The sequence below is a fragment of the Pongo abelii genome, chromosome 6 (assembly GCF_028885655.2).
Source record: "Pongo abelii isolate AG06213 chromosome 6, NHGRI_mPonAbe1-v2.0_pri, whole genome shotgun sequence".
Taxonomy (NCBI): domain Eukaryota; kingdom Metazoa; phylum Chordata; class Mammalia; order Primates; family Hominidae; genus Pongo; species Pongo abelii.
In genome coordinates, this window is record NC_071991.2 from 34,790,477 (window position 1) to 34,814,599 (window position 24,123).

Genomic DNA, 24,123 nt, shown 5'->3' on the forward strand with positions numbered 1-24,123 from the left:
TAAAAAAAAATACACCCGGGGTTTCAAAGACATAGTTCAAAAAGAGTGAAATATTTCATCAACAATTGCTTATATTGAGTACATACTTAAATAATATTTAAGCATACTGAATTAAGAAAATATATTCAAATTAATTTCACCTGTGTCATTTTTCTTTTTTAATGTGACTACTAAAAATGGACGAGTAAATATGCAGGTCAAATTATGTTCCCCTTGGACAGTGCTACGCTGGAATTTCTGATTTCTATATTTCACAAATAATGTTCCACAGGTGCTAGTTATCATCCATCTGTAAAACCTCTGTCCCTCAAACAATGACTGTTCAAGGTTGTTGCATCTCATAAGGCATAAAGCTGGGCTGGGACTGTCTGCCTAGGTCCTGATTAGAAAGACTCCATACAGCCTGGGTACGGTGGCTCACATCTGTAATCCCAGCACTTTGGGAGGCTGAGGCAGGTGGATTACCTGAAGTCAGGAGTTCGAGACCAGCCTGGTCAACATGGTGAAACCCCATCTCTATTAAAAATGCAAAAAATCAGCTGGGCATGGTAGCGGGCGTGTAATCCCAGCTGCTTGGGAGGCTGGGACAGGAGAATCACTTGAACCCAAGACGTGGAGGCTGCAGTGAGCCAAGATCGCACCACTGCACTCTAGCCTGGGCTGCAGAGTGAAACTCTGTCTCAAAAAAAAAAAAAAAAAAGACTCCATATCCAACATTTAAAATATGTGTGCAGGCACAGGGCAAGCAGATTTTAAGGGTATATTTTTAGGAGACTCCATCAATAATAAAACATGGTTATTGAAATGGGAAAAATTAACTAACGCATATAAAACCTTAACAGAAATTTTTACACTTAAAGCTACAAAGTCAAATATAAAAATCAGTGTTGAGACCATATATGAGTAGCAATAATGCTTTAAAACTGCGAGTAAATGCAGCCTTTACAATGACAAAAACAAATCCATTATCATCTCAGGATGAAAGTCACTTCACTTAGATCATCACAGCATTCTCTACAGAACAATAATTTCACTAAAGATTACTTGCACCATAACACTAAGATTAAGTAAGGGTGGCTATACCTGGTAATAGTTAATTGTCACTAAACATTATGGACAGAATAGAAATGCTTGGGGGGCACTGGCAGATTCTTAATTTTATTGCCACCAAGTTCAAGTGGAGAGCACAGAGATATTGCAAAAGCAGTCAAAATTCTGCCAGGCTCCAAGAATCATAATAAAAATGATCATATAGCTGACTGTAGAAATATAATAACAGCCCTTTTCTCATTTCAGCAGGATTTCACTTCTAGGGTAACAGTCCTTCACTCTGAAAAAGAGAACAGCCACATCTACCACTGGGCTCTGCCATGCAGCAAGGGGCCATGCTGAAGGCCTTCCATCGATCACACCCAGCCTGGTGAGGAGTGACACCGGATATTCAGGGCTTCACCAGAATCATCGCCTGGTGATTTCAGTGGAAATCGACAGCCTGCAGCCACATCCCCTGTGGGGGAAGTACTCTCCTGGCAGCACGCCTTGCGGAGACACACCCTAGACCTGTCTCTCTGAGATCCCTGCAGCTGAACTCACTCCTGAAACTAGGGCACCAAACGGCTCTTCAGTTAATGGAGTTACAGCAAGTGTCAGGTGCTTCAAAGCACAAAAATACAATCTCCAGCCCTTCCACAGTAGAGGTAGTTTTCTGATAGACTCCTCAGACATGCGCATATTGCTAAGCCCTTACTGAGAAAATATCCTCAAGAAGCCACCCCTGCAGGCACAGGGAGAACTGCACAGGCCACTTCCTGGACCTGCACACCCATCTCAGGGCTGCATTTAACCTAAGGAAGTCAACAGAAATTTCCTTGCAGAAGACCAACTTAATCACAGGAATTAAAGAATATTGCATGGGCTAATATTTTTCTGGAAAAATCATAGTAATTTAGTAACATATCAATGTAATTTAGACATCTTGCTTTACATTTAAAAACCATTCAGCCCCAAATAACAGCAATAGCAATAATATCTCATAAATAAGACACAGAATCCTTTTATTTCTTTCTTTCTTTCTTTTTTTTTTTTGAGACGGAGTCTCGCTCTATCACCCAGGCTGGAGTACAGTGGCACAATCTTGGCTCCCGAATTCAAGCCTCCCAAATTCAAGCGATTCTTCTGCCTCAGCCTTCCCAGTAGCTGGGACTACAGGCATGCGCCACCACACCCGGCTAATTTTTTTCGTATTTTAGTAGAGATGGGATTTCACCATATTGGCCGGGCTGGTCTCAAACTCCTGACCTCAAGATCTGCCCGCCTTGGCCTCCCAAAGTGCTGAGATTACGGCGTAAGCCACCACGCCTGGCCAAATCCTTTTCTAATCATACTCCCCCATCAACCAAACTAAATGCTAAAGATGTGTTTTGTTTAGAATACGGAGAGTCCAGTTGCTCCAACATTTGCAGTTTGTGACGTCAACAGCAAAGAGTCATTTGGAACCAACTCTTTTGTTGGACAAATTATATGTACCCCACAGTCCTCCCCAATAGATTCACCCTTTCCCAGCTCCTCCTCCACAACACGCACAAACACACACACACACACACACACACACAACCCTACCCAAAAGAATTCCTCCTTTCAAATTTCACTGCCAAATTTCAGCTGTCAGGACGTTAAAAGTGTATTTAAGCTAGTGGTGCGCAGATAAACTGGCTCTCAAAAAGAAAAAGCCTTGATTTGCAGCGTTCACCGATTTCTGTGGTGTAAATACTCCCAACCACGGTAGACTTCAAGCTACCAAAAGTTTACCAACAGCCTGGCAGATTTTCCACATATTACCAGTTGGCTGATTCGAGGTGGCTCACTGCTCACCAGAGCACGCTTTCCGAGTTCCCTGTAAGTTTCTGTTATCTCACTGATCCTAACAGGCAAAGAGTTTAAAATTGTGAGCATGTCTGCGGTAATTTGTGAAATGTAGGTTCCTGTTAGGGCCTTGAAGAAAGCTGGGCTTATCTGGTGGGAGACAGTAGCCCAGGCCCAGCCCTGTCTTGCCAGCAAGAGAGGGCTTGGTAGGGCAGCTTCCTGGCATGGCCCACTCCCCCAGAGCAAGAGCTTTCATTTAGTCTAACGGGTTCTGTGGAAACTTTCCGGGGCAATGTTAAGGCTGCACTCTGTTTAAGCCTTTTTACTTTTGCATAAAAGGAGGGGAAGCTGTTTTTTCTGGGTTATATTTACACTTCCCAAATCAGAAAATGCCCTAACCAGATAGGGGGACAGGTGGCAACTGGCAACCACAGCTCAGCTCCCCCGCCTTTTTTTTCCCATTTCTTTCTGAAACCCCATGTAGAAGGAAAGTTAACGAAATGTCAGTTGGTTGTTTTATACACAGAGCTAACTATTCTTTCAACACAGATGGAACAAAGCAGAAAATAAAACTGGGACCAAAAACCCGGCAACAGAAAATGTTATCTATGTACTCTGACAGCACTTTTAATCTAAGAATCTCTTTATTTTCTAGAAGTTGGTTCTATTTATTGAACGAGTTAGGTTCAATGTGATCTTGAGTTTAAGGCATCAAAATAAAATGAAGATTAACATTGGTTTTTGTTTATAAAAATAAGCAACTTTCCATAGTTAATCTGCACCTTTGAAGACATGTAGTCATCACTGCAAGCATGGTTGAAAATGCAAGGTTTGGCATTTTTCAACCTTTTCTGGTCCAATTTCTCTATAGTTTTTTTTTTTAAATTCACATGTCAGATTCTGGAACATTACTGGCTATATTAAAAAACCTTAACAAATCTGCCAAAGATTGCCCCTCTGAATTTTCAGAGCTCTTACGAGTGGGAAGTACTGAAGGAAGTGAGGATGAATGTGTCTGGGCTAACTGGTGGCTTTTCCAGCAGGGTCCTCACCTGAGAAATGCGGAGACATTTTGGGTGTCACAATCACCATGGTACCACTTGTGATGTGGGTGGCTAAATATCCTGCAATGGAAGGGACAGTCTAACCCAAAGAAGTGCCCCTTACCTCAAATATCATTGTGCCCACTGAGAAACAGTGACCTAAAATAAGATGATGAACATCAGATGCAGCCTCAAATTCTCTCCTCTCACTTTGAAAGTTCTCTCTACTGTCCTACATGCTCCATTTGCCCTCATCTTTGAGAAAGCAGTGCCACATTCCCACTCATTCATTCAATAACAATGTATTGGACACCAACCTACTCTAGGCCGGGGGATGCCCAGGTACTGGGGATCATGCAGGAAGCAAATCAGAGAGCTGAGTCCTTCATCTACGAGTGGTGATGTTGCTGCTATAAGGCAGGGCAAGCAGCAACAGTGCTGAGAATGCTATCTTAGGGCATGTGTCCAGGAAGACCTCTCTGTGTGGGGACCTCTGCACAGAGCCCTGTGGGAAGGCAGGAGAGCGCCAAGAGGAAACCTAGGGGACAGTCCAGGCCCAGGCCCAGGCCCAGCTCATAGGTGACTCACGCTGGCCTACCCTGGGGCTGCTAGTTAGATTTCAATCCTTTCTTCTCTGCTAGCTCCCACTTACTGGCCTTCAATCACATTTAAACATTCTCCTAAAAAGACTACCCTGTAAATACCATCCCCTAGTCCTGCGACCCCCGACCCCAACCAGCTCCTTGTCTTCTTCCCTTGGTTCCTGACGCCTGACAGCCCACAGCTGCTGCCTCCTCTCCTGTGCCGCTCCCGGTCCCTCTCACATGGTTGGTTTCTGCCCCAATCCTACCGAGCCGCTTGTGGGAAACCCACCGCCAACCCCCAGACACCTCTTTCTAGGGCATTATCCTGCCCCCAGCAACTCCTCTCGCCTTTGCTAAAATCGCTGTCCCGGGCTTCCCTGCCATGTTTCTTTCTAGAAATTTTACCTGAATCACACAATTCACTCTCTGTCTCCTTCTTTGCTCCTCTCTTACACAATTAAAGGCATTTACTCCCCAGGGCCCCTGTGGTCCTGCTGTTTCGTTGGCTGTCCCTCCTGAGCTGATAGTGTCCCACAGATGGAACTTGCCCTATGGCTTACCTCCCTACCTTCCAGACTGTTCCGTGGCTAGACACCATCCCTCGGTCTCACGCGAACCCCTACTCTGGGTACAGTTCCCACTGCGTTCAGCAGAATCACTGTGGCCCCAGTCACCGAGGTGGACAATGCGGCCAACAGATGGAACCGCCTCAAAGGGGCAAACACCACGGGGCTGCTGAGATGCCCCTCTCTGCCCGCTGAGACGCCCCTCTCTGCCCTTCTTCCCCTCCCGCACCAAAGGCCTCCTGGCCTCTCGCCGCCGCCTGTCCCAAGGGCGAGCTATCTGACAGGCCACCTGAAGGGCTATTCCCGGTCAGCACGTTTGAGGGTTCCTTTCCCAGCACCGCACCATTTATTCCTCAGCCTCAGAGTGAGTGAGGGCCTCCTGTGCCTGAGCCTGCACCCGCCCCACTCCTGCCACCTCCACCCCTTCCTAAAGAAGGGGACAGCCGAGGTGTGACCCATGGTCCCCATGCACGCCCCTTCACCAGCACATGTGTGCCTGTAGCAAAATGAGTCATCCCCTCCCTCTGCACCCTCCCCCTGCCCCTGCCGGGGCCAGGCAGGGCTCCTCCTCCCCCAGTGCTACCAGCTGTGGGAACCACATGGCGTTTGCCGACAGAGTCTTCTCCGGGGACCCAGCCTGGCCACGGGCTGCACCCTGTGTTTTATTACCGAGGAACTGTAAGCTTTTTGTTGGGATCAGTGTGTCAGTGCTTCTCCCTAAAGCCACCTGCCTAACAGGAATGTCAGACGTGGAGCAGGCCAAAATGCAGATGATGATGTCAGTGCAGCTGCTCCGGACAGCCGTCTATGCTGTGCCCTGCTGGGTCAGGCTTCACAGACATGACAGCCAGGATCGGGTGAGGGGGCGCCCTCCCCTCACAATGCAGGAACAGCAGAGCCACTTGCCACAGCCAACAGCTAGGAATCAACAGAGCCAGGCCTACCTATCCACATGGCCTGCTCCCAGGCACAGCAAACACCCCAGTGGCTCAGCTGCCACATGCATGTGCACGCATACACCACGGACACACCACACATCCCATACACACATACACACCACACATCCCATAAACATATACACACCACACATTCCATAAACATATACACCCCACACATCCCATAAACATATACACCTCACACATCTCATAAACATATACACATCACACACCACGCTTCCCATACACACATGCACACCACACATCCCATAAACATATACACACCACACACCACACATCCCATACACACATACACACCACACATCCCATAAACATATACACACCACACACACCACATCCCATACACACATACACACCACACACCACACATGCCATACACACCACACATCCCATACACATATAACACACATACACACTACACATCCCATACACATACAACACACATACACACCACACACTACACATCCCATACACACATACACACCACACACCACACATCCCATACACACACGCACCCCACACACCACACATCCCCTACACACATACACACCACACACCACACATCCCATACACACATACACACCACATACCACACATCCCATACACATACACAACACATATACACACCACACATCTGACACACATACACATCACACATCCCATATACATATCCACACCACACACCACACATCCCATACACATCGTATATCCCATACACATACACACCACACATACACACCACACATCCCATAAACATATACACACCACACACCATATATCCCATACACACCACACATCCCATGCACACATGCACACCACACACACTACACATACACATCACACATCCAATACACACATATATACCACACTCCACACATCCTGCACACATATACACATTACTTGCACACACACCACACATACACACCATATATCCTATACACATATATACACCATACACCACACATCCCATACACACACACACCACACATTACACATCCCATACACACACATACCTCACACATACACACCACATATCCCATACACACATATCCACCACACATCATGCATCCCACACACATATACATCACACGCACACACCATACATACATACCGCATATCCCATACACATATACACACTACACACCACACATCCCATACACATATACAGACCACACACACATACTACATACACATCTCACACACATATACACACTACATATGCACACCACACATCCCATACACATATACACAGCACACACATATACTACACATCCCATTCATATACACACACCACACACATACACACCCCATATACATATACACAGCATACACATATACACTACACATACATATACACACACCACACACATACATGCACACACAAACATACGACATACACAACGTGCAACTACATGCATAAACATACTACACGTACATAGATACACACATGCCACACACAAACACACATATACATACATTACACACCACATATACCCCACACATATATACAGACACCTGCACACACACAACACATGTACCACATGCACATATACACAAACACACACACATCAATTTCAGTTTTCCAAGGAAAGTTATTAAACTTCTGCTGCCTGATCTCACCGGTCTATTCCAAAACCCAGTACAAGATGTTATCTGATATAGCACAAAAGTCACTTACTTTAATCTAAAATCAAAACTGTCATGAAGTTCTGTGGAAGACATCATGATCCCTAAACATTTTGAACTATTTGACAAATTAGCAGACATAAAAATCCTACCCAAAAGGCAATCTGGAAGACTGTAAATTAAAACTGACTTTGAAATGCGAAGCAATGAACCTGTTACATGATGGCCTCTCTTATCAAACATGGAAAAGCTTAGAGGTGGGCAGATCATTTTGTAATGCTATATCTCATGTTTGGGAAATTTGAAAAAGGGGAGGCTTTCCAACCGGGATCATCTGGGTTTGGATATGTTCATGCTGACAATACCTGCTGTCTTCACGAGGCATTCCAAGATAGTGGTAGTAAACTGCAAGATGGATAACATAGAATTTTCAAAATTTGCTCCACGGACCACTGAACAATAATTCAACTATGAAGGGGGAAGGAACTAAAAAAGCAAGGTGAACAAGAATCCAAATAATATGCTTTCAGTTATTCCTCAAAGAAGAAAAAAAAGAAAACTTGAAAACCAATACTCCAGCCACTTGAAGTTCGGCAAACAGTTCTCGGCTTGAGACTTCTCTCACATCTGAACATGCTTGAGCTCAGCTGCAGCTAATGCTCAGATGCTGCTAGATAATATTTCTCCCCAGCTAAAATGGGGTTTATCGGTTCAGAAGAGATGCATTTCGCAGATAAAAACAACTTCCTCTAGCTGCTGATTAGATAAGCAGGCTCCGCATCCGTGCTCAAAAGCCTGCTGCCCAATCTCCAATTAGACCAGAGCGGCTGCTTTCTTTCCATGGTGAAAGCTGTCCCCAGCACCGCTCCTTCCCTCCCAGAGTGTAGAGGACTGTTACCACCATTTCTTTACCCTCCCCCCCGCCCACTACCGTGCTGGTCTTCTGCCTGAAACTGTAAAATGAAGGGGAGATTTGGCACCAGAATAGCCAATTAAAAATATGGTAATCCTCTTACAATTCCCACTGCAGTCTTAGAACTCATGGCTGAGTAAAGAAATTTTTACTTCAATTGAATGAATAAAAAAGATTTATGCTTTTACACACTCAATCATTTGTTCTGGAGTCCAGAGGGAAAATACCTAGATTTTGTTTTCTACTTTTTTTTTTTTTTCAATTAGGCTAGGGTAAATCAAATTCTGTTCAAACTATTCAACGTGAAGGACCTAAGTTGTGCTGATTCAGTTTCTATCTCTCAGTGCTGCCAGGGAGCCTAGAGCCTATGCCTCTGAACACCATACTGTGAGATGCAAGCTGAAATAAACCACTCATGAAACCATGGCGATCTCCTCACAACTCCAGGAGTTGGCTGCTCCAGTGCACAGAGCCAGAGAAGCACATTCTGGAATGTACCAGGGCATATAGAAATATACCTTATCTCTCTATATTCAAACTCATGTGTCCTCCCGCCTGAATAACTACTGCCTGAGGTTGTCCCAATTATCAAGCCAGGCAGCAAGTCATTTAGTAAGCCCTGTCCCAGGCCCATATGGGCCTCAATCCTTTGGCCTTCCATGGATTCAACCAACCCATCTCCGCTTACATCAATCATGGTCCCAATTCAGTCCTACAGCATTCCTGTGCCTCTGCCCTGGGTTTTTTCTTCAATTCTACTCTAAGCCCTAAATTTGCTTGTCCTCTTTCTCAGGGGTGGCCATCCCGTTTTCTAGCCTGGAATCTTTCTTCTCTGTCCTCTGGTCTTTTGCTCCTCTGTTCCGCCCACCCAAACACCTCCCCTGCTGCCTGATTTCATGGGGGAGGAATGCCCTTACTCACACCTCCAGACCTGTGTGCTTGTCAATAGAATCCTAGTGGCTGAGGACCCTTGGTTAATTTAGGACACGAAAATGTGTACAAGAGAGAAGTCAGTAACTGGCAAAAATGTATGTATAAAGGAGGAGGAAAAAAAATGCAAGGATTACTGAATAAGGGAAGAAAATAACTAAGCTTTTACTTTTCTCACACAAAACACTTATCTGCTCTCCAGACCAGACCCCAACCCTGACATAATTCCTAAATGAAACACTTTTAAGAGCCCCTGCTCAAGAGTTTTCAGAACAAGTCTCAATTCATTTTTTTACTTCTCTAGCATGTGTGCCATGGCTGACTGAGTAAATCTGGGGTTGCCTGAAGAGGTCACTGAGTGCATCCTCAGCTTTAAACAGTTTCATACACAACCACTTCAGAGAGGTGAGAGTTCTCTAGTTTTTAAAAAGACCACTTCAGAAGAACAAGCTGGAGTCTCATTAAATAGACCATTCTGATGACTAAAGTAAAGACCACATCTCTCCTTTAAGTCTAACTTAAATTCTTCAAGCAACACTTTAAATCCTTTGTTTCATTTTCTTCAGACCTGGAAGAAAATGGAGGCCAACTGAGGGCTGCAGGGCTGCTCTGCCCTCTGGCTCTGTCTCTTTCTCCCCAAACTTACACACAAACCTAGAATGTTCCTTCCACACTGAATGAAGCAATGAGGTGTGAAACCATTACTTGTTTATTCTGGGAGTGACTCACCAATCAGTATAACTTCACACCCTCATGACAGGGAACTGATTTCCACCATTCCCATCAATTTGTTTATTAATATGGTCTGTTATCCTTGTTGAGATTAGATTTGTCTAAAACTGAAGGATGCCAGTGGTCATAACAGCTCACAGCTTTCCAAAAGTGTTCCTTGTCATTTTATAAAGCAGACACCCTTGTAATCTATTATTGGCAAATAATTGCCCACTTTTTCTTTTCTTTCTTCTTTTTTTTTTTTTTGCATCTGTTGGCCTCTCACCATTTCTCCTTGAAATTTCAACAGTGGCAGCTCAACTTGAACTTGAGTCAGGTGGCGGCCAGCACCCTTACTCTGTCCTTTAGTCTTGCCGTATTCTAACAAATTCTTCCTTTCTCTTCTGGCTGTTTTCAGTTTGCTTATTCTTTGGACCATTTTTTTTTTTAAGTAAGAAATCCCTCCTCTATCCTTGGTGCTGGTCATCTGTTCTCTCCCTTTTCCCAACTGAAGCTATGATAGCTTCATTTACCCTTCTTGTAAATCTTTGAAATTTCTATTTTGCACAAGTTGCATTTCTTTTTTCTGTCCTTTTTAAAACTTTGTGGCTTTGCTACTCTGTCTTCAACAAATTATGTCTATATATGTTCCATCTAACCCTCAAGGCCATTCCGTGATGCAGGTTCAGTTGCTACTGCCACCTTCAAAAGAGGAAACTGAGGCTCAGAGAAGAAAAGCCTTGCCAGAAGCTCCAGGCCAGGGAGGAGGGGGCCTGGACCTGTCCCTTCTGAGGTGTGCCTTACCCACAGGGCACTCTCCGCCCCCGCTGCTCACCCTGCATTTCAGCAACTCCATTTCCTCCTGCCGGCCCCACTGCTTCTGTCTTTTCATTTCCTGCTGTGCACTCTTTACAGTCCTTTGCACTGATGACTTATTCCCATGGAATAATGTGATGAAATACAGTACCCAGGTTACTCCCTTTATCCACGAATTCCCCTACCTTTTTATATTGTTTCCTAATGTTCTCTACATACTTCATTTATTTAATGCTATACATTACAAATTAATGAACAGCCTGTCACCACATATGAAAGCCGGCTGGTTTCCTTCCAGAACCATCGAGGGTGATCTCTAAACTCAGCTCTGTGAAGAGCACCCTCTTCCCTCCATGTCTTCTTGGGTACTTCGGTCTTGTGGGATCCTCTCCCTCCCTCACTTCCTCTTCTCAAGCCTCTCCTTTGTGTCGTGCCCGGTTTGTCATGTGGGCTTTTGCATCTTTTTTGCTTTCTTTACAGTAACCTATCACTCCTGTGGCCTCTAGCCCCACTGAGGAGCATTCATTCTCCCAAATCATCTCAGTGCCTACGTCACACGGCTGTCCCCGCCTGTCCACAGGGCTGCATCAACTGCTATTTACAAGCCAAGCAAAGAGGTTTTCTAGGGTTTTTAAATTTCACAATTCTGAAATCATATTTTTCTAAAATTTCATCCTGAAGGAAAAGTAGACTGAAAATTATGTCAAACATGATAAAGGGCAGGGCCAGGACCCATGGGCAACGACAAACCCACCCCTGACTCCAAGGTGACGCCTGTGCTGGGGGCAGCTGGGACCGAGGGCAGGACTTTAAACCAAAAGACAGCTCTGGGAACCCATCAGTAATGCCAACCAGATGCTGGTTGATCTCCCACCCAGGAAAACCCACCAACAACATGATGTCCATAAGGGACAGGATACTGACACTGCTTTGAAGGCACGTGTGCTATTCTTCACTCTCCAGGAATGGGCCTGACTTTCAGTTCTCTAAAGATGCCCCAGCCACGATGGCTCACAGCCTCTAAGGGCAGCTGCAGGGATTCCAGGGAGAGCCCATCTCTTTCTCCGCAGTGACCCGAGCCGGCATCCTCACTCTGACATCCAGGCTCTCTGTTCATTTACATGGTTAATGGATCATTTCTTCTGGTTCAGTCCCTGAGCCTCTGTGTTCTTGGGCAGGGTGTGAGCATCTGTTTGCTCCTGTGTTAAGCAGGAAGAACAGTACCCTTGGTGCTGGGTGCTTCAGGGACTAAAAAAATCAGGGAACATCACCACCCAGTGACTATTCCTGTGCCACTTTTGCAAACTTTTATCATATCTATGTACTACTATTGACTTGATGTTTTTATTTAAACTGATTTTTTAATTTATATGAATGTGTTTTGAAAGGAACCCTTGTGGTGGTACAGTGCATGGTAAAACCAGTATCACTTGCAATACATAGAAGACAATCTCAAAAATAAATACATAAATTAAAATGAAACATGATCATTTGCATCCCAACTTTGGAAAACCCTGAAATGATATATGTATCTTTCTTTGGTAGAATAGAGTAGATAATCCACAAGTTCATTTCTCTTCCCCTCTACTTTCCACATATAGTAGCCATTTTCCAATAGGGTAAAATAATTCATAAATGTACTTGTTTTCTGGATTCATCTACACCAAATGGCTTTAGCCACCATCTTTATCTGTTTGTGCCATTAACTGTGCTGCTGAGTTAAAAAAAAAAGAACCATTATACCTAGTCCACTTGGTTTCTAAGACACATAAAAAACATACAAAATATGTTTTCTTTTTCTTTTCTTTTTTTTGAGATGGAGTCTGGTTCTGTCGCCCAGGCTGGAGTGCAGTGGCGCAATCTCGGCTCACTGCAAGCTCCGCCTCCCGGGTTCATGCCATTCTCCTGCCTCAGCCTCCCGAGTAGCTGGGACTACAGGCGCCCGCCACTATGCCCGGCTAATTTTTTGTATTTTTAGTAGAGGTGGGGTTTCACTGTGTTAGCCAGGATGGTCTCGATTTCCTGACCTCGTGATCCGCCCGCCTCGGCCTCCCAAAGTGCTGGGATTACAAGCTTGAGCCACCGTGCCTGGCCCAAAATATGTTTTCTATACATGTAGATAAAATTCAGTTATCACATTTTCCCATTATTGCATTAGGATGTCCTATAGACAGACTGTTGAGGTGATTCTCATAAGCCTGAGAATTTTACATACATGTTCCCTTCTTGGCTATGGGGGCTTATGTAGCTGACCCACATTGATCCAGTCTACCTCATTTTACCTGTATGTCCTTCATGATATTCTTTTGTGCCAATAGGTGGCTCTCAGTATCACAGCTCTTTCTCTTTTTAAAGAAGAAAACAGGTATTCCAGGGAACTGCTGACTCATTAGCTCATTAGAACATGGTATAATGGAGCGAGAACTAGTCTTTCAGTCAGAAATTCAGTTCAATTCTGACTCTGTCATTTGACCTTGGTTAATTCACTGAACTTCTCTCAGTCTTTGGTTTCTTGAAATAAAGAGGGTGGGTGAAGTTTTCCAAACACAAACTGTCACATGTGTAAGTTAACCAGTGGTGTTGCAGATGGTTCCACACGCACTTTTTTATGGAAAAGGTATGTAAATGTGTGCTTCGATTTTTTTCTAACATTTAAAAATTACCATTTATGAAACTTTCTATTTTCAGTTAAATCTGAAATTTAAGAACTAGAGATTAGAGGGATAACATAAAATGGCCAGATGTGGCTTCTTCTAAACCCAAACACTGAAGAACACTGTTGCCAAAACACATAAGTGTGTAATTTTCACGATCTACAATCCATAACATTTGATATTCCTGCAAGTGCAGTGAGGACAGAGGACAGTGACAGAGACGCGTCCCTGGGCAGGACTGCTCCTCAACTTGGACATTTTGCGGGGTGTGTGGCTCTCACGGCCATGCTGGCCTGTGAGTGTCCATCCTCCCACACACCAGAGGACCCCCATCCTGCTGATCTCTGTGCCATATTTCTTTAATATGCCGGTTGAGGGAACACAATGGATAAAATGACTTGCATCCCTTCATCACTGTCTTGGAAAAATACAAAGAGATAAAGGTTTCACAGGCACAGAGGCCGCTGGTGACCCACTTACCCACAACTCTGTCACTCTTGGAGCTTTGCTGTCCTCCCGAGGTGGTGGAGAGGTCCTCGGGGATCGGCATGGGCTCATCGCCCTCATCTGGAGTATCGCTTACAGGGGGGCTTTCCTTCCCTGATGAGAAAGAAGAAGTGTGAGTCTCGGGCGGTCATGGTCAAGGTGCCTGGGCTTCCCCCGGCTTTTGGCTTGAGAGGGTGGCATGAAGAGGCAGGTACTGGGTGGAGCCAGTGCGTCTCTGCTGGGATGCATATACCTTTTTCTTTTTATAAAAAAAGTCACTTCTCCCCACACAAGACAAATGAGAGAACATAGATGTGCAAAAGGGAAGAAATACAATCACCTATAATCCCAGACACTGCCACTCTTAAAATCATCTTTATATACTATAAATAATATGAGGTGACATGATTTTGTTTTTCAAAATGAACTAGCTTTTAGACATTCTCATGTACATATTTCCATGCTCAGGGTCATATTTCCATAATTTCATTTATAACGGGTACGCTAGGATTTTTTTAAATTCTTTTCCTATTTTTGAGTCCATATTGCTTTCTGTCCTTTTATAATTATTAAACAACACTGTAATGAACATTCTAATGGCCAATCTTTGCACATATTCATAATAATCACCACAGTATAAATATCTAGACATTTTATCACGGCATAAAAGGAATCTATATTTTTAAGGTTCTTCCTATCTTTTGTCAACTTTCCCCCATAAGCTTGTTCCAATTTACCCCACAATGAGCTTGCCACACCACACCCTCCTGTCAATTTGTGTTTGAGGATACCACACCAGGTATTCTGCTCAGAGCTATACATTCTGCCATCTGCTCACCTTCTTTGCAAGAACCAGGGAATATCTTACCAGCTGCTTAGTTTGACTTAACTTAGTGGGGAAAAGAAGACTGGACAGGGAATGGAAGGGAACCCCATGCCTACTGGGAAAATGATCCCCTCTCCGCATGCAAAGGGAGTCTGCTAACACAAATTCTTCTCTTTGAAATAGGAAAATAAAATATAATCCACACAAATACGAAAATTGCTTATACTATACAAAGTAGGATTTACAAAATGAAATCGGGTTTTACAGAATACCTGTATTTATTTTGACTGGATTAGAATTATATTTGACCAGAGGCTCTAGCATTGGGGAATCACTCCTACTCTGAGGAATCTAACCTTCCTTGGGAAGCCATAACTAGTAGGAAATGCTCTTTTCTCCACAGGAGCTGCAACTCCTATAGTTTCTGCCCTTCCAGATCTAACTTAAACTTGAGTTGAGACACAACCCACATGCAAGAAACAGATGATGTGAACTAATGCAGTACAGCTACGTGTGGGAGACCATTTTAAATAAAGGTCCTGAAGAAGTCTAACAAAATAGCAACAGCCTGGGAGAGTGTGCCTGCTGACTGAGCTGGCAACAGGCAAAATGATATGAACACATAGACGAACCTAGATTTTTGAGAGTGTGTGCAATGATGAACCAAACATTAAAATGTCTGAAAAACATGACTAGGTATTGTGTGAAATGTCCTTGTTTGTTTGAATAAACCTTCCACAAGAGTAACACTAGCGTTTCAGACGACTGGCAAGACCAGTAAAATCATCCTCAGTATATAAAACAACCCTTCCTGGAATATTTAAAACAGAACCTGCACAGGCACCAAGCCTATGCTCTGGGGAATACTACTTCATTCTCTGGAAAACAGACATCACAATTTAATATTCCAGCTTAGCTGTAATTACCACTATTGGCACATTTTCAGAAAGAGCATTATTGGGTATATTTGGATAGCCAATACAAAATGAATAGTTAAAGATGGAGCAGGATTATAAGAACTTCCCAAGGAAAAACAAAAGGCCAGAGAGACATTGAGTGAAAGTGCTCTGTATGCTAAAGCCTTGGAAATGTGCATTAAGTGAGTACTATTTTCATTGCTGTAAATAGATTTTTTTTTTTTTTTCGAGATGGAGTCTTGCTCTGTCACCCAGGCTGGAGTGCAGTGGCGCGATCTTGGCTCACTGTAAGCTTGGCCTCCCAGATTCAAGCCATTCTCCTGCCTCATCCTCCCGAGTAGCTGGGACCACGGGTGTCCCCACCACGCCCGACTAATTTTTTGTATTTTTTTAGTAGACACAGGGTTTCACCGTGTTAGCCAAGATGGTCTCGATCTCCTGACCTCGTGACCTGCCTGCCTTGGCCTCCCAAGTGCTGGGATTACAGGCATGAGCCACTGCGCCCGGCCTATAAATAGAAAATGTTTAAAGTAATAATTGCTAAATATCTTAGCGTTTTCACCTCTTTCATAAATGGGGAAAAACTCCAAATAGGAGAACGCAGGAGGTATATGAACCACCTCACAACTCTTATTTTTGTATAAGATGACTTCCTAGAGCAATGGTGTTCAAACTTCCAGGACTTTACGAAGGTTGTCAGAGGAATACTTTTTTTTTCTTGGTGGCAGCGGGGGGTGGGGGGGTGGGTGTGGGGGTAAGAATAACAAAATAATCTTACACAGAACTGTAATATACACATAGGTCTCCTACATAAAGCTGGGACCTTGCAATTTGGGGAGGCAGGGACCCAGGCCACTTGCCTTCTTGAAGACCTGCTAAAGTACCTTCATAGAAATGACCATGGAGCCTCCTGGCTTGACATGCTATCCCAATGAGTAAACATGTACAGGGCATGTGGGGTGTGCACGTGTCTCATGATTAACCAGCTGTCATTATTATGGGGTGGAGGTGGGAGGTTGAGAAACTAAACTTTATTGACTCTTTTCCTCCTATAGCTTTTCCCTGCGATCACACTGGAGCACTGCAGGATGCTCTGAGACGCCCTTAGATGCATGGGGCCCTGGAACCAAGTGAGGATAATAAAGAATCAGGACTTACCCAGTGAAGAAATGTCATACTTTCTGCTCAGTGCATGCTAAAATACATCCAAATAACTCTTAGTTACTTTTACTAAAAAATTTAACTGCTGCATCTATGAGAAAAAAAGATCCACTACAATTTGTTGAGGATGGTTCGTAATAACAGGTGTGCTTCTTAAGAATTACATCTGCCTTCAGTTGCTGCACTGAACTAAATGTCAGTGCTCCAGTGTCCTTGATCTTGCATCTCAGGACATTTATTTTTTTCAACATGGGGGAGAAAAAGGAATAATGAAACAGTAGGGATCGCAATTCTAAAATACCATGGGTCAGACTGATCAATAGGAACTCTCTATGCAGAAGAAACCACATGGGGAGAAGGGAGAATAAAAAATCAGTCTTGGTATGTACAGGGGCATCTAGTAAAGAGTCAGAACTGGATGGTAGTGAAGTGAGATATATTCATATGCCCATCAAGGGCCCTGTGTTAATTCAAGCTCGCCTTGCCTGAACTCAGTGATAGTTCTTAAGAGGTTGTCTGATTTGCCTAAAAGCCCCAAAGTGTGAGTCCAGGCTGCTGAGACTTTCATCCCTCACATGAGCCTCTGTACCCAGGGCCCCTCATCTTCTGTGACAGCTGAGGATCTCCACGATGAAAAGTTATCACTTTATGAAACCCATCATGATAGGCACAGTATTTTTATGCACTGATTTTAAACCAATTTGCCTGGTTAACCATTTAAAATGTAAAAGTATGCAAGGATTATAAAACACTAAAAAATAAATGATTAAATCAAGCCAACAGGCATCTCAAATACTAACACACAGTGACTAGGAGTTAGTGACCCAGGACATAGTTCTGGCTTTCTGGCTTGACCAATTAATTGTAAGACGAATGGGAACATGAGACTGGTCCCCTTTTTAAGACTCCTTTCCTAAAGTGGAAAAAGGAGGCTGAAAAACATGATTTTGGTCTATCCCACAGGATTGTGGTGAAGATAAAATAAAAATAATGTGCATGGATTCTAATATGCTAAGTAAACTTATGGTATTATTTGGTAAACTATATGTACATAGAAACATAAGGTATATATTGCATCAAGCTCCCACACTTTTCCTAAGAACATGTACAATGACATGCAAACACACAGAGATGGAGACAGCAAGACATCAAGTGTTTAAATAGAATAATTTAGAAGATGCAATACAATTTCACTTATTTAGAAAAATGAAATAAACTTCTGGTTAAATTATAAAAATACACACTTACACTTAACTTACCTATGGCCTATGTTTCAAATAAAGCATTACCTATGAGAAGTGTTCTGGGAAAATTGGATGAGATATGGTATAATTAGCTTATAAACTGTAAGCAAATAATTTCTCAAGTAGATTATAATTCATTCAACAAAGTTCTGTCATCCTCCCTCTCCTAAATGCATGAGGTTTTATTATATACAATTGCCCAAGAGGATATAATTCTCTGGGTAAATACAAGCTCAAAATATAGAATCTCAACTCTATAAAGTAGTGGAGAAGCTTCCACTCTAGTGTCCAAGTGGGGATCACACCCCAGAGCAATCTCTGACTCCCTATTGGACTTCCAGTCAGTTGCTTAAATTCTCTGTGTCTCAGCTCCCTGCAGGTTGGAAATGATAACTGTATTTCCTTCTGTGGGTCCTTGTGAAGTTGAAATGAGAAAACACTTCGGGTAATGTTTGGTAAATACAAAGCATTTAATCAACGTGATTTACTATGCTTAACTTGATAAAATATTCCCATTGACACTGCAATATATACAAACCTTCTTTACGTAAGCAGATTATATATATCTAAAGGTTTCCATATCCTTTAGATATATATAGTTTATGTTTATGTTTATGGAAACAAACTTCTGGTTTCCATATCCCCAAAAAACCACACTACAAATAGCATTAAACCAATATCCAATATATATTTAGGGTCACAGGTGCCAGAGGAACCTTAGAGATCAACTGGCTCAAGTCCCTCCTGTTACAGATGATACTCTACTGGTCCAGGAGGCAAAAATAACTGTCTCAGGTCCCATCGTGGGAGGTAGAGGTGGGATGCTGATGCAGGTCTCTCAGCTCCCACATCCTTCACTTTCCCACCGGCTGACTCTTTCTTTAGAAACCAAACCAAAAAACAATGCATAGGTATAACACACATTTTGGAAAGACTTCCAAAAACACAAAAGAAAGAAAAATATGCTTTACCCAAAGAATTAGTGAGATGTGCCCTAAAGGAAAGGGTAGCTTGCTTTAGATATGCTCTCCTCCAAGTCTATCAGTAGCATTTTCTCAATACCCTGTGGATTCAAGTCAGTAAACACTTATGGAGTGTCTACTACTACACATCTGCGAGACACCGTAAACCAGGGTATAGCCCACATTTAGGATAAATCTCAAGGAACAAATAACCCAGTGCTTTGAAAAAAGCCTGATATTAAGTATTTATCTGTTTATCAAGCATTTCACAGACATTAGGTTGAATCCTATGAAATGGCTGATACTTTAATATTTTATGGGAAAAGAGGATGATTTAGGAACATATTCTTGATAAGATTTCTTATAATCTATAACATAATCTTGATAAGATTTCTTACCAAGAATGTCAACTCATATTTGGTTAAATGTACATCCTTATGCCATAAATGTCATTTCTTCCAACTTTAGAAATGAAAAAAACAAATACTGGTTTTAACTGGAGAAGCAGAGATCAAACTCGAAGAAGTAGAAAAAGTATCCTTTGATTCTTTACTAAAAGTGACATGACTCTTTAAGTGCTCTCATCATTATGTAGAGTGCTCAAAGGTTAACAGAAATCAAAAGTACTATGAGTGTTTTAGAAATAGGAATCCCTTTGGTAAGTGTACACAAACTAAATTTCAGACCAAATCATTTCAAACAAAAATAGAGTTTCCTTTTTCAGGAAGTCTTATGTAATAAGGTCTCCATTCTTGTCCCCGCCCCCAGCTACCCTATCCTTTGAACAGTCAGGGTGCAGAACAAATTACTTATTTTGTATAATGGTAAAGACAAGAAAACTACCAGAGGAGAATCAGGCTTTTGTGAGTTTTGTTACTAAGATATGAGATCAGAATACTGAGGGGCTATTCCTTATATAAACATTCTAGAGATGAATTCCTAGGTGTCAGCATTCAGCTTTGACTCTAGAATATCAGAGTATAGATCCCTGCATTGGCCAAAGGGGTCTCATTTTCTTTAAATGCACCATGCAAAATACCAATTTGGAAGCTACCCAAAGTGAAAATGACAAGGAAAAGAAGAGCAGAACAATTAAAGCATCTTTTTGGCCTCTGGAAATTTTTAACCTGCTTGGGTTTTTTGACACTCTAATCACTTCTAGTCACAGTCAGCAAACCCAGTGAATGAGATTCTCTTCCATGAGTGAGGATCACAGTCCTCATCTACCAGTGTTTCCCAGACCAGCTCTCCGAGGCTGCAGTGAGAGGCTGGCGAAGCCAAATGAGAGGCTATAAAGAGCTACACTGCTTTTTCTCCCATTTAACTCGTTTTTTGTTGTTGTGCTTTTTTGTTTAAGAAACAAAGTATATGCTTAAGGAAAATAAATTCAAATAATGCTAAAAGGTAGAAGATGGAAAGCAAAGTTTTCCTTCTCCTCCTCCTCTTCCCTAACTCATCCCCTTCCTTCTACCATCAATCTTCCAAGAGGAAGTCCAGGTTAATAAATATCACCCCAGAATTTTCCTAAACGTTATGGGCAAGCATATAGAAAATGTGTATGTGTATGTAATTTATTTTCTTCTTAAAGAATGAGATCATACTTTGCATACCATTCAGAACCATGCTATTCTCACTTTCACATGTATTTGGACTTCTTTTCATACTAGTTCATTCATATCCTCCTTATTTTTAAGAGCTGTATGTGGAAGTACATGGATGTACCATAGTTTCAAAATACTGATAACAATGCTGCAGTGAACAAATGCTTAAATGCTCTGTGTACTTGTGAGAATATACCTCTAAGGTAAGTTCTTTAATGCAAAATTGATAAAATTGATATTTGGATTTATACCATTTTTGTTTATATAGATAATCACAAACTTTTGGACACATTTTCACTTTTACCAACTGTACCATGAAGTGCCTGAATACCACATTCTAAAAGTTAAAAAGCCACATGTTCTCACTCACATGTGGAAACTAACAAATGCTGCTGTCACCATTACAAGTAAAAAGTAGGACAGAGGCTAATAGAGGCTGGAAAGGTCGGGGGGAGGGGAAGATAGGGAGAGATTTGTTAAAGGAGACAAAATTACAGCTAGGTAGGAAGAATAAGTTCTAGTGTTCTACACCATTGCAGGATGACTGTAGTCAACAATAATATATAGTTTCAAAGAGCTAGAAGGAAGATGTTGAATGTTCCCAATACAAAGAAACGATAAATGTTTGAGATGATGAATATGCTGATTTACCTGATCCGATTACTATACATTGTATATATCACATCACTATGTACCCAATTATTTTGTGTCTATGTACACAATTATTTTGTGTTGATTAAGAAAATTAAAAATTAAGTGAAAATATTCAATGATATACAAAAAGAGAATTATATAATTCTCATTCATGAGAATTATATTTAAGATATAAATGTGAGAATTACACAAAGAATGTGGCAATTATATTGTAATAAATATGAAGCCTAACTCTAAAAGAAAAATAAGCTAGCCTTTCGTTTGTTCTTTGCACCTGGGAGAGTTTAAGTCCAAAACCTGAAACATGAATAGAGCGGCTGAGGAGTGGTGGAGAAGGAAGCCTGTGATTGGCAGATCTATCTCCAGTTCCATGGAACTCAGAAGGTCCTCTCCTGCACCTTCTCCAGGGAAACCACCAAACAGGGGAGCAGCCACACATAGGTCCTGGTCTTCATCAGGAGCACCGACTTGTAGAATCCCATAGAAACTTCAAAACACGAGGGCGCTCAGCCAAGGCAAGGTGTCACTGAGAGAACTTTCTCAAATAGAGGTCAGGCTCTGGGGCTGGCTGTGAGTCTGTGAGGCTCAAAAATATGAAATACCAAAAACCCCAAAGTCCATGAAAGCTGCTACTGGGGCTGATGCCTCTGGATACAGGGCCAGATAGAAAGCTGTCTTCCTATGTCCATGCATTGGGGAACTGTGTGGTTTTGTTGGTTTTGTTGGACTGGCTCGCCGTCCATCCTCAGTACTGCCAAAGGGTCACAGTCTGTAACCTACCCTTAGGCTTTTCCTACTACAGACTTCTCCACTTCCTGGGTCTCCTGGATGAGAAGAGCTATGTCCAATATGGCTTGAAAAGATATATGGCAAAGGGGAGCAATGTTGTGTCCATGCTTAATGAACAAGTAGTCATGACTGTGCCCAACAATTATGTTTTCAAGCTTCTCTCTCTCTCTCTCTAAGTACCATCATTGGCATGTGTTTGGGTTTTAGACCAATCAGCCATTTTTCCTTCCAACAGTACAAAAATGTATTTAACTCTTCCCATTTTTTTTTTCCTGAGGTTTAACAGTAAAACTAATGTCATCTTGAAGGCTTTCTGTTCAGCTTCTCAAAGTGAGATAATTTGTAACGGGTGAAGGAAACACTCAGGCAAATTCCATCATGGTCTTTTCTTTTGCAGAATAGCCCCTATTCCTCCCCCATGAGCATACCAAGCACTCTGACTTCTGGCCCCAGGGAAGCTTTTCTCATGAACTTCCCACACAGGTATCTCATAAGGTCTCACCTGAAACTTGGGACATGTCTTGACCCTCATCAGCATCCATTGTCCTCAGGTTATCTGAGAAAGAGAGGAAGGGATTTTAGTTTAAAGCAAAAATACTAATAAGATATGAGAAAGAGAGAGAGAGAGATAAAGAACCCCTGTGCTATTTAACAACAAGGTTATCTAGCAAGAATAATGCATTTTCCTCCTCACATACTTGCTGGAGTATCAGACTGGCACAGACCTTGATCCTTTTAAAAACAGCATTACAAAGATTTATAAAAATATCATTACAAGCACAGGAGGACCAAATTTGTTATTGATTGTTAATTTCCTACTGCATAATAACCCAAAATGCAAACTGACTGCGACAAAATTAAGCAGAAAATTAAATGGCCCTGGGTCATTGTAGGCACAGAATTCATTCTCTTGGCTGATCCATAGTTATGTTCTTTCTAATTTACTGAGCATGCATCGATGAACCTCGAGTCAGCTTGGTGACACGCGTACAATCAGCAATCAAAAAACGAAGCAATTTGCTGAAGAATGTCTCATTTACCCAGGCAGGGCTGCATATCTCAGCAGCAACTGCACTACCTCCATCAATAATGAATACACCTCCAGCCTGGCAGACGGGCAATGCGGGCGCTCCTGTCTTTGTCCCTCAATCTTTCTGGGCCCTTGCCTCAGCCTTCACCAGCGCTCTTAACGGGGAGAAGTGAAGCTCACTACGGCAGCAAAACGAGCCCAGGAGAGAGCCCAAGCCTTCCTGTTTTGCTGACAGATGGCTGGCTTCTCAGATCAGTTTAAATTAAAAAAAAAAAAAAAAAAGAAAATAAAGAAACGACTGGGAAGATGCTGCCCTTCCATGACCATAGTGAATGTTCCACAGAGTGTACTACGAGCCACAAACACCAGGGAGAGAACCCCAGTGTCAGCGGAGTAGAAACAAAAAGATGTGCTGTGTTTCGCACTTGGGTCCTGGCCTGCCACTCGGCAGTCTCAGGTGCCCCAAAGTGGATGACAGCTGGCAGCTCCACAGATAAGAAAGCTATGGCCAGCAGAAGGTGACCTCAAGGAAATCTGCTCATTTACGCTCTGGTATATGACTTTCAGGAGAGCTCCTTCACTAAGTAGAAAACGCAGTCTATTTGTTGACTCTAAACCAGGTTGTCCCCCTGTCCCCCTTTTTATTTTTGGCCACCTCTGTCTCTGGTTCAGATGTGTGGATCTGAGCTGCGGCCTGCTTTCAGCAGAGACCTGAAAAACTGATGGATGATTCAGGGATCTTACCCTCTCAATTTGGCTGAAAACTGTGAGGGTAGAAGTGTTATATATAAT

At 42.6% G+C, this 24,123-nt stretch overlaps 1 protein-coding gene across 11 annotated transcripts in view; it reads right to left on the reverse strand.

Moving 5' to 3' along the window:
• Window positions 1–24,123, reverse strand: part of IKZF1 (IKAROS family zinc finger 1) — a 100,410-nt gene that overhangs the window by 62,560 nt on the left and 13,727 nt on the right. For 8 of the 11 annotated variants that reach the window (XM_054559184.1, XM_054559191.2, XM_054559189.2 and 5 more), the window contains exons 2-3: window positions 22,804–22,857; window positions 14,142–14,261 (exon numbers count right to left, since the gene is read on the reverse strand). In XM_054559184.1, the coding sequence (XP_054415159.1) occupies window positions 14,142–14,261; window positions 22,804–22,843 (160 nt within the window). In that variant the 5' untranslated portion in view covers window positions 22,844–22,857. The other 3 variants (XM_054559188.1, XM_054559186.1, XM_054559185.2) reach the window with 3 other exon arrangements.